The 13,343-nt window shown below is 39.4% G+C and overlaps 1 protein-coding gene across 1 annotated transcript in view; it reads right to left on the bottom strand.

Annotated features, from left to right (window-relative positions):
- Positions 1-2,538: 2,538 nt before the first annotated feature.
- The window catches only part of ddb1 (damage-specific DNA binding protein 1), a 46,698-nt gene continuing 35,893 nt past the window's right edge, over positions 2,539-13,343 (bottom strand). Inside the window, exons 22-27 of the mRNA XM_075466312.1 lie at positions 11,430-11,600; positions 10,671-10,780; positions 9,936-10,105; positions 6,518-6,620; positions 5,675-5,798; positions 2,539-3,225 (exon numbers count right to left, since the gene is read on the bottom strand). Coding sequence (XP_075322427.1) covers positions 3,142-3,225; positions 5,675-5,798; positions 6,518-6,620; positions 9,936-10,105; positions 10,671-10,780; positions 11,430-11,600 — 762 coding nt within the window. The 3' untranslated portion in view covers positions 2,539-3,141. The remainder of the gene's footprint in view (positions 3,226-5,674; positions 5,799-6,517; positions 6,621-9,935; positions 10,106-10,670; positions 10,781-11,429; positions 11,601-13,343) is intronic.

Below are 13,343 nucleotides of genomic sequence, written 5' to 3' on the forward strand. Positions count from 1 at the left end.
TCCACAAATGTGGTGGTACCCTCAAAGAGTAGACGAGTCGCAAGCATTGTGATCAAGACAGAGATCACAATTACCATAGTTGACATAAGAAAAACAAAAAGAATATGTGCAACTTGAAAGAGAATCATTACATTAAGCGTCACAGCGAGTGAGTTTTAGCTTTCAGGGACAGATGACAGCTCACTGCTTTACATAAAAAGGGTAATTGGATTTACAGAATACACAACTAGAGTAAAATTGTATAACAAAACTGATCTTAGTCCACGTCCATCAAGTAAATGTACAGCCATAATGTATTCAAATTGATCTTTAACTGTAGCCCAACAGACCACCCACTGCCTGAAACAAGCTGCTGCCTCTTTAAAGGTCTTTAAAGACTGAGAAAAGCACGACCTGTTTGTGTTGGTGTGACAGTTCAGAAAGCAATTATAAACACAGAGCAACAGATATTCTCCTTCTTGATAGAAAATGGCAAATTTCCAAATCAAACATCAAATGCTCAGGCCTCAACTGAAAATATGGGTATGGATGGCACAAACACCCACAGCAGGACGTCTCTGTTGGGTAAGCAATCTGCATATCACCAGCCTAATGTGGCAGGATGCTGGATTGCGTGTGTCAAACACAGCATTTATAAAAGTGTTTTCTATACGCCTGTGTTAAAATAAAGAGGATCTTGCAGTGTGCGTAAGCAGATAACCACAAAAGGAAAGCCACATTGGGCTGATGTCAGCTGAGAAGTAGTAAAACAATACTTAATCTGCAATGAAACAATAAATCATGATAAACCCTCTTTTATGAGATTAAACCAATTGGAGACTTTTCTGAAACAGAAGGAGCACTCTGTAAGTAAAGGTTAAAAGGTAACGTCACATGCTTGTGCTAAGCCCACGGAAAGTTCCCCTTGTTCACCATCATATAGTTCACCTTTAGGTTTCATTTAGTTAATTAGCATCCATAAAGCTGATGGGGATTTTTCTTTTTTGCAAGTATTTTGTAACAAATTAATGGACTGTCCTGATATCGGATGATGCAGCGAGGGTTGGATCCTAAGGGGAGCACATATGTTGTACCAGTTTACAGGGCATTGAATATCCGAGCAAAAGTATAATTACAATTCATTTTCAAATGTGAATCTCACAGGGCTGATATGAGGAAAATGTGAGATTCATTAAGCAGAGACAAAAGAAGCTGTTTTTGATTACAATGGGAATGCTCTTATCTGCTATTTAATTAACTTTTCTTTTTTTCTTATAAAGCAAACAAATGCTACATTTTGATGCTATTATGTTGCCAAATATTTGCCATAGGATTGTTCCAAATACTTTCTTCCACCACCCAAAAACATGTCAGGTTAAGTGTTGACTCTAAATTGATCCTGGGAGTGAGTGTGAGCATGCAGGGTTGTTTGTCTCGGTGTGGCCCTGTGATGAACTGGCGACCTGTCCAGGGTGGACCCTGACTCTTGCCCAATGACAGCTGGGATAGACTCCAGCTCCCCCGAGACCCTGGGTTTGATTAAGCCTGTATAGAAAAATGGATGGATTGTTCTAAATAGCTCACAAAAATAATTTACCACCACACCACTTCACAGCATTTTATTCAAGCGGCAAAGTTAAAACAGTGAAAAATGTGAAAAACTAATAACATTTCTGCCCAAAGCATTAAAGTAAACCAACTTGTCCCATCTACATCACTTTCAGTTCACCTTAACACAGTAAACATATATCATATATTGTGTTTCCTTTGTTTTCCCGGTAATTAACTATAAAAAGTTAGTGAATAATTAAATTTTCATGGCGTTAATCATGTGTTTACTATTGCAAAATAAATGCGTAATAATAAATTCAGAATGAAATCACAACAATTCTTAACAAAATCCGGCACTCCATTAAAGATGAAAGATAGATGAAACCAATGCGTCTTACAGCCAGTGGGGTTGACATATCTGGCTGTGAAAATTATAATATATAATCTATGAGAAAATAACAGGACTTTTTACTTGATTTGTCACACATTATCCTAAAAACTGTATGGTTTAATTAGTAGTTTCAGGTCCTATTAGATACACCATGTTTTTGTTAATCATATCAAACTATGGTGCCTTTTGGACTAAAGAAGATGGATTTAGAGCGAGGCTAACATCTGACTTACAAGCTGCTAAAGTATAGTAAATGGTCTCCAGACATGGAGGGGCTGTTGACTAAGTAGCCTATATACTTCAAAATGGGAGATAGATGGTAGATTTATTTTTTTTTTTACAAACTTAATACTTCTTCAGACCTGAAAAACACTATTAGCTAATTCCATACTTTTCACCTTTGTAGGAAGCCTGCCTAGAGAATATTCATGTAAATCCATAAATAAGTTCTTAAAATGTCACAGTCTGAGTTAAAGCGGTGGATCAGCCACTAACCGACTAATACTGCCTCCCCGGAGCTGAGCAGCTGAAATGACACGGATCAATTAATGATCAAAACAGAGCAGAGGAGATTCGTTCTGAGAAGAATAAAGGTCAAAATCTGAGGCACAGACATGAACAGTACTAAAGCAAAGTTTATTAGGATAAAACAAAGAAAACATCACAAAGACAAAGTTGCTATAAATCTATCGCTTTCCTCATTTTTGTTTTTCATACAGCATGTTTTACTCCAGACTTCAATAATAAACTTGAAAGTGAAAATCAGTCAGATTTAAACTGTGAAGTGCAGAGGATCGGCGAACTTTCAACCCTTTGTGACTGTCACAAATATCCCAGAGAAATGTTTTGGTGAGGAAAATCTTCAGGTTTTTCCTTTTTATAGTCACACGCTATCCCACACATACGCGCGCGCACGCACACACACACACACTCAAACACAGACCAAGGTCTTTACTTTGGTCTTTCTGTTCAAACAGGTTGCTACGCACTTCGCCTTGAGACTCCTACCTATATATAGAGTGCTACACCCGCCATGTAACACCCGCAGGGTCTCAACAGTTGACAACTCACTGAGGTCTGAAGGACGAACATGCACACACTGTTTATTTATAATTATTTACACATCTGCAACACCCAAACCGTTCCCCTCTCCGGGAATTTGCCCATTTCCCTTTCTGGGCCGTCCTCTCACTCAGTGGGGGTCTGCATGTCGAGCTAAACTAATGGATCCTTGTCAGCTCCTCTACTATCTTAATCACCTCGTCCACTGTGGCTTCACGCTTCATGCCGCTGCCATCATCGATCTGAAATGGAAAGACATCCAGCAGTAAGGCTCCACTGCTCAGACAAACCCCATCGACGTCACTTACGTCACATGAGATGACAAATGTGGCATGTGTTTCACTCGAGCCAAAAATAATATTCAGTCCCGTTTTATAGTTTTACTTCAGCTGATTCGAGGTATAATCTTATAAGCTCCTGGAAATCTTAAACACCTGTCTGCACATATGATGGAGTGCCTCTTTTTCCCTTTATTTCTATAAGAATGATTTCACCAGGAGGTTTAAACTGAATGTTTTCAACGAGACTGCATTCATTAGTCAAGGCAGCAATCAACAGTATTTATTTTTTTAATTTTTAGAATCTATAAAGAGCCGGCTCCTTGTTTGTGCAACTTTGTTGTGTTCATATTGTTGTACAGTGGATAGGTATTTTTGACTGTTTGGCATCTAAAAAGCTGTGATGAAGATTTCAGTTATTCAAATATCTGTTTACTTGATCCTCAAGATCACAGCTGCAGCCCTAATTTCCAAACAATTACAAGTAAAGTATAAAGTTAATATTTCAAAATGTGAATATTTTCAACTACTCAGAGATGCAAATGTTCAACTCCTGCCGAGGCATGTTTTATATTTCAAGAAATGTTCCAATTTTAGCAGAGGAAAAGGTTTTAAACCGAGATCTGAAGAAAATCAGTATCAGTTGCTCCTTCAGAAGTGGGAAAGGGGTTTTAATGAGGTAAAAGTGGCTGTTTTCAGTGAAGGGGAAGAGGGACACTAAGCATAATTTTGTTACCCATTTGCCAAAAGTGATTTTGCCACCCGTTCTACCACGAGGGATATTGCAGTTTCCACTCAGAGCACAGGAGCAGCTAAAAAAAACCCCGCCGTCATAAAGGTTGCATCAAGTTCAACGTTGCTTTTAGTGAAAATGTTTAAAGAAAGTGCAGGACTAGTTTGGTTCCTTAGCAGAAGAATAACAAAAGACTATTGTTAATCAAGCATTTCTAATTTCATCCATTAACTGATTGCCAAGAAGCGCGCTGTTGATTGTTGTAGTGCTTTAATGCTTTTTTAAAAATATGAATAAGTTCCTCGAGTTCACAGAAATGAACAAAAATCCCTCACAAACCCAATGTAACATTGTTTCCAGTCACCTGTGAACTCTAAAAACACTCTTATTCTACTGTTGTACCAGCTGAGAAGTAAACACGGCAAAGAGAAAAGAGAGTTGCTGCCAAAGCTGAGCTGAATGATTTAAAAGAACTAAAAGGGTTCTGGCTGAAAGAAGATTCCAAAGTCCAATTGGATTAGATTTCCAATTCACGGTGCGGCAACAAAACTGGGGGGTTGGGGGTTGGAGAGAAATCTCTAAGGGGATTAAGACTTTTATTTAAGTCCTGAGAGGTTAGTGAGGAAGTAAAATCACTGATGACTCATGTTCAAAGTTCACTCCTCATGCTTTTGACTGATTCTGTTCCAGGATCGGGTGACTGGACAATTCGGGATCGTTAGATTTTAGATCCAGATCACCGACTGTCTGCATAAGTCTGTCAAATGTCAGGCAAGGATAGTCGTGCTGATGGACAGTTTTCTTGTAGTCGACAAAAAGAGTTGAAGAAAAACCCAGTAATACAACTAAAAATGTGCAAGATGAAGTGACGAAGAACACATTGACATTCAGTACGGTCACATGCACAGTGGAGTCGAGCTACAGTTACAGCTAAGTTCAGCTTTGAGAAGCTCGATTGAGTACGTTTTCTGTTGGACTAACACCTTTACGGGCATTTTAAGTTCGGTTAGACTTTTTCTAGTGTCATGTAAACATGGTGACCGACTTTAATATGAGCACTAAACAAGCAAAGAACCATAATTCTTTCTTGGCCAATCAGCAAATGAAAAGCAGAACTGAATATGAAGGAAAACACAGCCCTGAGGGTCTGTTTAATGGGACGCACTGGGCCCGTTTAAACTCATGGATAAGCAGCATGTCCTGAGTAAGATGGCCATGGCCAATATCCCAACACCACCAACTGTTCAGCAGTCAGACATGGAGGTGGGGTTCGTCTTGTTTGCTGCTGAAGGAACTTCATTAGAATAAAAGGCTACTTTTATTAATTATTTAAGAATCAAGTATCTCAGGTTTATCTCAGATTTACTGGACTTTCCAACATGATAATGAATCTGAGCATGAGTGCAAGTCAACCATAATCAAGGATTTCTGGGAGTTCAGGGATTTCTCTTGGAATATTCTCAACTGAGGAGCTTAGTCGATAAGTTTTGAATCAAGAAAGAAGCATCTGCACATGAGGAGGGAGCTGAAAGTCTAAAAGAGAGACGTGTAGAGCCAGTAAGAAACTACCGGAAGCATTTTCATCTGAAAGAGGCAAGTAATCCGTTGCTTGTTGGCTTACAGTGAATGGACAAAAATCACTACTTGAAATCACAGATGTGGGTGAACCCACACTCATACCTGTAGGGTGCTGACGACCTCCTGCATCTTTGCCCGGCCGAGATCCAGAAAGCTTTCAATCAAGTCCCCGTCGATGAATCCCGTGGCCTGATCGGTCTTCCGCTCCGTATGGAAGGACCTCCAGGTGTCGCGCCGTCAAGGAAAATCAGTACAATGCTGTTCATTTTGCCTGACAATGGTACCTTGAGTATAACAACGCATACTTTACCTCAGGCAGAGTCAACGAATATCACGTACAACCGGGAGAAAATCTAATGAAAACAGTGGTGCTCAGAAAAGGTGACAGCTGGAATCTGAAAGGCTGTGCATCAGAAGGATTTTAAAAAGTGGAGAGCAAACATCGGGCTTAACATGCTCCGACTGTGAAACAGAAAGAACACATTTTCTTTAAGAATTTCAAAATGTGTTGTTATTTTAATTAACCTGAAACACATCTGCAATCTCCCTCAATTCTATCATTTAAAAAGAAAACGACATTTTCTTTGATCGATCATTTGTGTCTTTACTGAAACTTACAACTTTTTAAATGATTTTGTCAAACATTTAGTAATTCGATAAACAACTCTGCAAATAAAAAAATCCTCTCAGCCTTTTCCCCAAGCTAAAAATGACTTGGACAATTAATCAGTCAACAAGATTGTTTATGAACCGTCAGCACCACGAGATCACACTGGCTGAGTGGTGACATGCAAATCATTCAAGCATGAAATATTTATAAAGCACCTTCAAAAGCAATTAAAGACGTTATTATTGCTTCGTCCTTTCGCTGCTACCTGTCCGTGAGGGTCACCTGTGCTGCCGTCACAGACGGCCGAGCGTAAGTGGGGATTTGGAAAAGGATATAAGCTGTGCTCGATCTTGCCCACGCTCTTGATGACCTTGTTCAGGCGGTTCTGCAGGTCCAGCAGGAGGCTGTACCAGCCCTCGGACAGAGACGTCACCAGACCTAAAACGCACGAACAGAACCTGTGGTTAGGTTTTTTTTCCCAGGTGTAAAACATTTCAACCTCACAACACAATACAACAAGTCTGGATTCATCATGGAACTCACAACAGCTTTGTTATTAATAAATCAAAGCTCATTAATGTGACTGCAATCCTCCCAACACAAGCCTCACGCTTGTGTGATGGAACAATGACGGCAGAACATCAACAGGACTTTCACGCTTTAATAATTTAGGGGATTTTGCTAATTTCACAGCAACTTTGTGAGTCTTGCAGTCAGTAGAGAGAGAACCCTGTGCTCTTCTGCAGTAAAAAAAAAAGAAAGTTCTGTGACATTTGATGAATAAATCTGATGCGCTGGGGAAGCAATCGGTGCTAAAAACTGACAGCACAGACAGATTACCGAGTGAAACCCTTAACCGATTTGCAATGCAGAGTTTGTCTCAGAGTGTATGATGCAATTAAAGTGTTTTGGGACAAACAGGCAGGAGGAGTCTGAATAACAGCAATCATTGTCAATCTAATTTCTGCTGCGGATGATTTAAACGTTTGATCTATGTATTACACATATACGTTTGTTGTTGTACTTCTTTTTGTAGATTTGTTCATGTTTGTTGGAATCTTTATTCATGCAGATAGGCCAAACTGAGAGCAAACTTTCTTTTTCAATGAAGCCCAACACATTAAAAAACACAACAGCAGCAGAATAATGAGAGAACATTAAATCGAGAAAACCAAAACAGCAGAAAAGGAAAGTTAAGCATAAACTTGATAATTGTATGCTCAAGAAGAATAAATACAAACACATCCATCTAGTTTGCTCAAAATCTTCCAAGACAAATATAAATTGGTTTAAATGCATCAAGATATTAAATTTTATAAGTCTTTTGGAAACTATTTCACTTATAAAAGGCATAAGAGTTGAAAGTTGATCATCCACACTCTGTGTTGGCACATTAAAACTCAAGAGTGATATATTTTTGGGAGCTAGTACAGTCTGAAATGGATTGGGCTTGAGTGGGATGTGAGATAACCTGGAAGTTCACCAAGAAGAGCGGCACAGATGGATATTTACTGCCAACAGTTGCAAGCCTGTTTCATCATAGAGAATGCAGCGAAGGAGTTTAGATGCATTTATCTCTGAGAAAAACCTCCGAATATCTAAAGATAAATTCTACACAATCTGTAAATAAGTTTCTATACTTGAAGAGGTGGAAGTTTTTGTATTAAAGAAGGGAAAGAAGGAAAAAAAAAATCACCAAAATGGAGACATTAGCCCCTGCAGCCGGTTATCTTAATGCAACGGATGGAAATGCACATCGATTGGATGGAAACTTGACTCAGGTCTCTATCATTTATATATTTTCTTGTTTGTCCATCCTAAAGTCAACTACAAAAATCAACTAATCGACTACACATAAAGGCAAAACGTATTTTGAAACAAAATTAAATATCAAGTCAATGCACCTAAGAAGCTTAACCAATATGTGTTTTGCATGTTTGCTAAAATCTAATTAATTATTAGAAATGATTAATTTCCTGACAAAAATAATACTTAATACTAAGTAGGGCAGTTAAAAAGCCTGAACTGATCATTTGCCGAGTTCAATTTATCACCAACTGTCTAAGAGCATACATTTAAAATAAGTTAGATAAAAAAAATGCATTGACACGTAACATTTAGCTTTCTGATTAAATGATTTGATCAGAGATCTCTTTCTCAGAAATCATGGACCCTCCCATTTCAGTTTAAATCCAAACTGATTGTGATCATCCTCTGATCACAGGGTCAAGAGTTTCCACAGACAGATATTAGGAGGTTTGTCCATTTGTTTGCTTTAGGGCAGAATAATCTTGTGGCCTTGCAGCTTCTTCCCGGAAACGCCTAATATCTCACACCCTCTCGCAGAGCGATAACACCTGCAGTGGTTTTTACTTTCTCTACACGCCGCAGATCATTTTGGTTTATGAGCGACTGTGGAAACTTTTCACAGGAAAGCACGATTGTGGTTCTCGTTTCTTATAAAACTTTCCTCTGAGAATTTTTAAAGACTGAATGTTCTGAGATGAAATGATGTGTTTTGTGCTGCAGCTCTGTGAGTGCAAGGGATAAATTACATCTGTGTCCAAATGATGTGCGCGCCCTCTTTCATCTCAGCCACAATTTCTGCCAGGCTGAGAGAGGGAAATGGGATTGCTTTCCCTTTTGTCATTTTGTGTAAAGAAAATGTTAGTTTTAGGGAACTGGCTGTGACAGATGTTTGTGTATTCCCTAAATGTTCTGAGGCCCGAAATACTGACAATTCCAGTAATCTACTGACTGAAAGACAGCTTTCTGTGAGAGGATATTATAATTAAATCTAAAAGATATAAGTGTTCACCAGGAAGGGTTCCCTGGTTGGCTTTCTCTTGTTACTGTGAAACATTTTCGAGCAAAAGCAAAATCAAAATGTCTGCAGAGATGCAGGGGTATAGTTTCTGAAAACACATACAGCTATAGAGTTTAAAGCTCTGCAAAGTAAACCCTGTTCAGGTTCAATAAATCAAAGGCAGGAGACGGCAGTCTCTAAAGTGGATATTACAAATAAATCCCTAAGTGGCAGGACACCGCGAGGATTGTGTGAGAAAACAAAGAAAAAACAACATAAAGAATTTAAAAGCGCTGGAGAGGGAGTTGTTTGCTTTCTTGCAAACAATTGAGAGACAGAACCACTATCATATCTCAGTTATTGTAGCTTAGCAAACAGAGAGGCTGAAAACAGAGAAAACCTGATTACCAGCACCTCCAGAAGCCCTTTTTCCCTCTACGTAGTTCTGCTCAGCTCAGTTCAACACAAGTTTCATGTTTTTCTTTTTTGTTTTAGCGGTTCCGCATGTAGGGAGCAGATTCTATAAGCAGGCCAGAGAGAATGATCCCCAGCACCTGCAGCAACACTGAACTATAGAAGATAAGAAGTCCTTTTCCTAGTTGTGATGATGGATTACAAATCCACTTGTGCAGTGTTAGACTTTAGAGGTTACAGATGAACTCATGGTTCCTTTTCCCCTCAAATAAAAGCACTAAAGTTTTGGGGTCCTATCTCCGGACTTTGCCAATGAAAACTTACCTTATAAGGCAGCTGGATTCTTGCGACATGAGCCAGATTATAATGATAAAATCATTATAATCAATCGTTTTAGGTGTGGCAACAATAGCCTAACTCATCCCCATAAAGTGACTTATAGAAACAAAGCTATTACAAACACGAACAATTTCAGTCACAGCTGTGGTTGTGTGACAATGCTTGTCGAGTGTGAAAGCTCCCCATGCGCTTACCAATCATGCCGTTGACGGTGCCGAATAGGACGGAGCCCTGGGTGGGCGTGGAGCTCTCCCCGAGGTTCTGCAGCACCAGTGAGCCATGGCAGAAGACATTTACAAACTCGCCGAGGTGAAAGACCCCCACCTCCTGCAGGTGCTGCCGCTCCTCGTCAGTAGTGGCCGCGCTGACCGCAGCAAGGACAGTGGGAGAAAAACCGGAAACAGAACGTGGCAAAGAGGAAATTAATGTCAAAGGAAAAATAGGAAATGTTTGAGAGAAGACTTTGTATATCCATAAATCAAAAGAAAACCAAGAAGGGCAGAGGCATGAGGAGCGATGGAAAAGGTCAGAGAATGATAAAGACGTAATGGATAGAAGGTTGAGAAACAGTGAAGAGAGCAACAGGAACACAGACAAGATGCAAAAGTAAAGGTCAAAAGCACCGAGAGGTCCAAACTGATACATTCGATGGATAATGAGCAGTGGCATAAATGTAGCAAACACACTTCCAGACCATATCTTTCTTCCTTCCCTTTAAAGTCAAAACTCGTCTAATAGTGAAATTACAACAATGAAAAATGTTGCACAGTGGAGAAAAGTTCAGCAGACAGATGAATCGTTATTTCCCCACAATAAATGCATGAGCCAGGCTGCTGCAAAACATTCTTATCAATGATGCTGCTCTAAAAGCTGGACTCAGAAGGAGCAGCATCCTAATGGTGGTTTGAGAAACTTTTTGCTTCTCTCACCTGTCCTTTTGGCAGACAAACAGGTTGAAGGCGTTCTCCGCCCCCAGAAAGTTGTCGTCATCCAGAATTTCCACAGCACTCATCCAGTTAGGATTGAAATCACGAGCAATCTGAGCGAAAAACATGAAGTGCGTTGAAGAAAGCTGTAAACAACACAAACATGCCAGCAAACACCGAGATGACTCTCGCCTTCAAGTGGATGCGGCGTTATTTATGAGCAGAGACGAGCCAACTCCGAGGCAGAGCTGAAAGTTTGGCATACAATCGATATGTTTCAGCACAACACAGGAATAGTAAATACCTCAGAGCTGTAACGGACACACTGTGAAGTTAGGACATCTGAACAGACAGAGCGCTCCAACATGTCCTTGCTAATGAGTCGGTAATGTGTAACACCGAGTCTAATTTGTTTAATCTTCTAAAGGAAACTGAGTGTAAAACAGGAAGTTCTAGTATAGTTAGATGCTAATGATTTAGGTACAGATAAAAAAAAATAAAAAAAATAAAAGTTATGAGACTCCGAGAACAACAACAACAGCTTGTGCTCAACAGGGTAAATATCTCATCATCAAACCTCTTCGCCTTTCTACCCGTAAATCGATTTCAACACTGCCCATCAAAACTCTGGCTAATACACACTTTATGCTGCAAGACAGAAGATGAAACGTTAAAAATGAGCCTTGGCTGAAAGTCAAAATTGATTTGCAACATACAATTCTCAGCTTGAAGCATTTTCCAAAGATCTTCCTCACATCTCACCTCTTCGAAGTTGCCCTCCATGGGTTTGTACGCCAGCAGCAGGACGGACCTCATCAGGTCTCCCACCAGGATGAAATCCCCTTTGGTTTTCAGGTAAAGTGCCATGATATTGTTATAGTGGTTACACTCTGTCCTCAGCTCCTTCTCAGCCGTCCACTCGTACAGACGGACCTGAAACAAACAGCACGGCTGTGTGATCGCTTGTTGTCAAAATAATAAGTGGATCAGAAAGTAGCTCCTGTCCTATATGATGTACTGTAACTTTTGTTCCGCACTGCCATCATTTTGGATATAATGTGCCTCAATGAGTCCGAGGTAGACGTGCCGAATAACAATACGAGTTACCAGCTGCCTGATTAATGACTGATAGCAGCTAATTAGTCACATCGTTTCACACTGTGCGCACCGTCTACCAATTATTAAAAATGGTTTAGAGGTGATTGAGAGGCAGAGTTTGTGTTGCTGATGACCTGTTGATGTCAAGAGAACCCCAGAGTTAAGAGCGCCGACGGGTCTAAACAACTGAATGGACAAATGTCCAAAGTCTATACAAACTCAGACTTTATAAGGAATTGCTCATTTGGTTACAATAAATCTTTATAAGAACAATGACTCCAATTTCACATAATTCTTTTTTTTTTCTTACAATCCACCCAACAAATTTTAAGCATGTTCTTGTTCAACCTTTGTTTCGTATTGTTCTAAATTTAGATTTTCCTATGACGCACATGCTGTATTATCTGAAACTTAATCCATTTTCATCAATAGAATTCATTGAGCTGCATCAACTTTGTCCCATTATACATCTATTCCCCAAAAGGAAACTTAATTGACTAAATAAAAAAGGAAAAATGTACGGCTATATATTATCAATTTTGATGGTGTGTAGATTTCAACATATCTACACAGTTACAACACATGAGGATACATCCTAAATCTGACCTAAACATGAAGTTAGACCAGCTATGTTAGCTTAGAACTAAAGACTGGAAACAGGAAATTAGACGCCCATCTCTGAGTGAAGCGAGGAAGGTTTGAAAAAATTAAACAAAAACTGAACAAGTTCACAGCATTTGAAAAGGAAATCTTCACGCACAGAACTACGTCAGAACGCGTCATTTTTTTATGGTTTAAAAAGGTGCTAAAAGTGATAAACGGTGAGCTTAAGGGCTGCCTACAGGCATCTTTTTTTTTTTTTTTTACCTCATGACCACATTTTTACAGAAAATCTCATTTTTAATCCTCTTAATTAATTTATAAGGATTCTCTTTCAACATTAGATTACATTAGGAGTGTAACAAGCAGTAAAGCTTATGGCTCAGTATTTTCTACGACTTCAGAGCAATAAAACCCATTCAATTAGTCAGGATTTCACACGTAGACTTGAAGAACCGATCAACTTGCTCGGTGGTGTCAACCCATCAGAGCTGGAAAACAGTAACATGGCTTATCTCCCGTTAGAAAGACGGGTAGAGAACTCTGTTTAGAGATTACAGCTCATGTTGATTATGTGCATTTTTTACAGCTCAGTGTGATAATCTCTCCCATAGTTTTGTTTTTCTGTTTGGCTGTTCTACCAATAAAGTAGAGGGATTTCCTGTTTTTCTTCTCGAAACACACACTCTCAAAAGCACATAAAAGTCTTTTCACATATGAACATAGAGATTTTCTGGTGAATAACTTAACATTTCAGTCGAGTTTATCCACAGCTGACGTTCGCACATATACTTGACCGCAAAAGATTCTACGCTGGAGATACACCATCACACCAATATGGTGAAAATGGCCGGTGAGTCTCCCATAAGAGTGTTTTTGTGCCGTACATTTGGATATGGCCACAATAAGTGAAAAGTTTCATACAGGGGACGTTTTAAGGTAAATGGACTGTACATGTATGGCGCTTTTCTAGTCTCG

The sequence above is a fragment of the Odontesthes bonariensis genome, chromosome 1 (genome assembly GCF_027942865.1).
Source record: "Odontesthes bonariensis isolate fOdoBon6 chromosome 1, fOdoBon6.hap1, whole genome shotgun sequence".
Taxonomy (NCBI): domain Eukaryota; kingdom Metazoa; phylum Chordata; class Actinopteri; order Atheriniformes; family Atherinopsidae; genus Odontesthes; species Odontesthes bonariensis.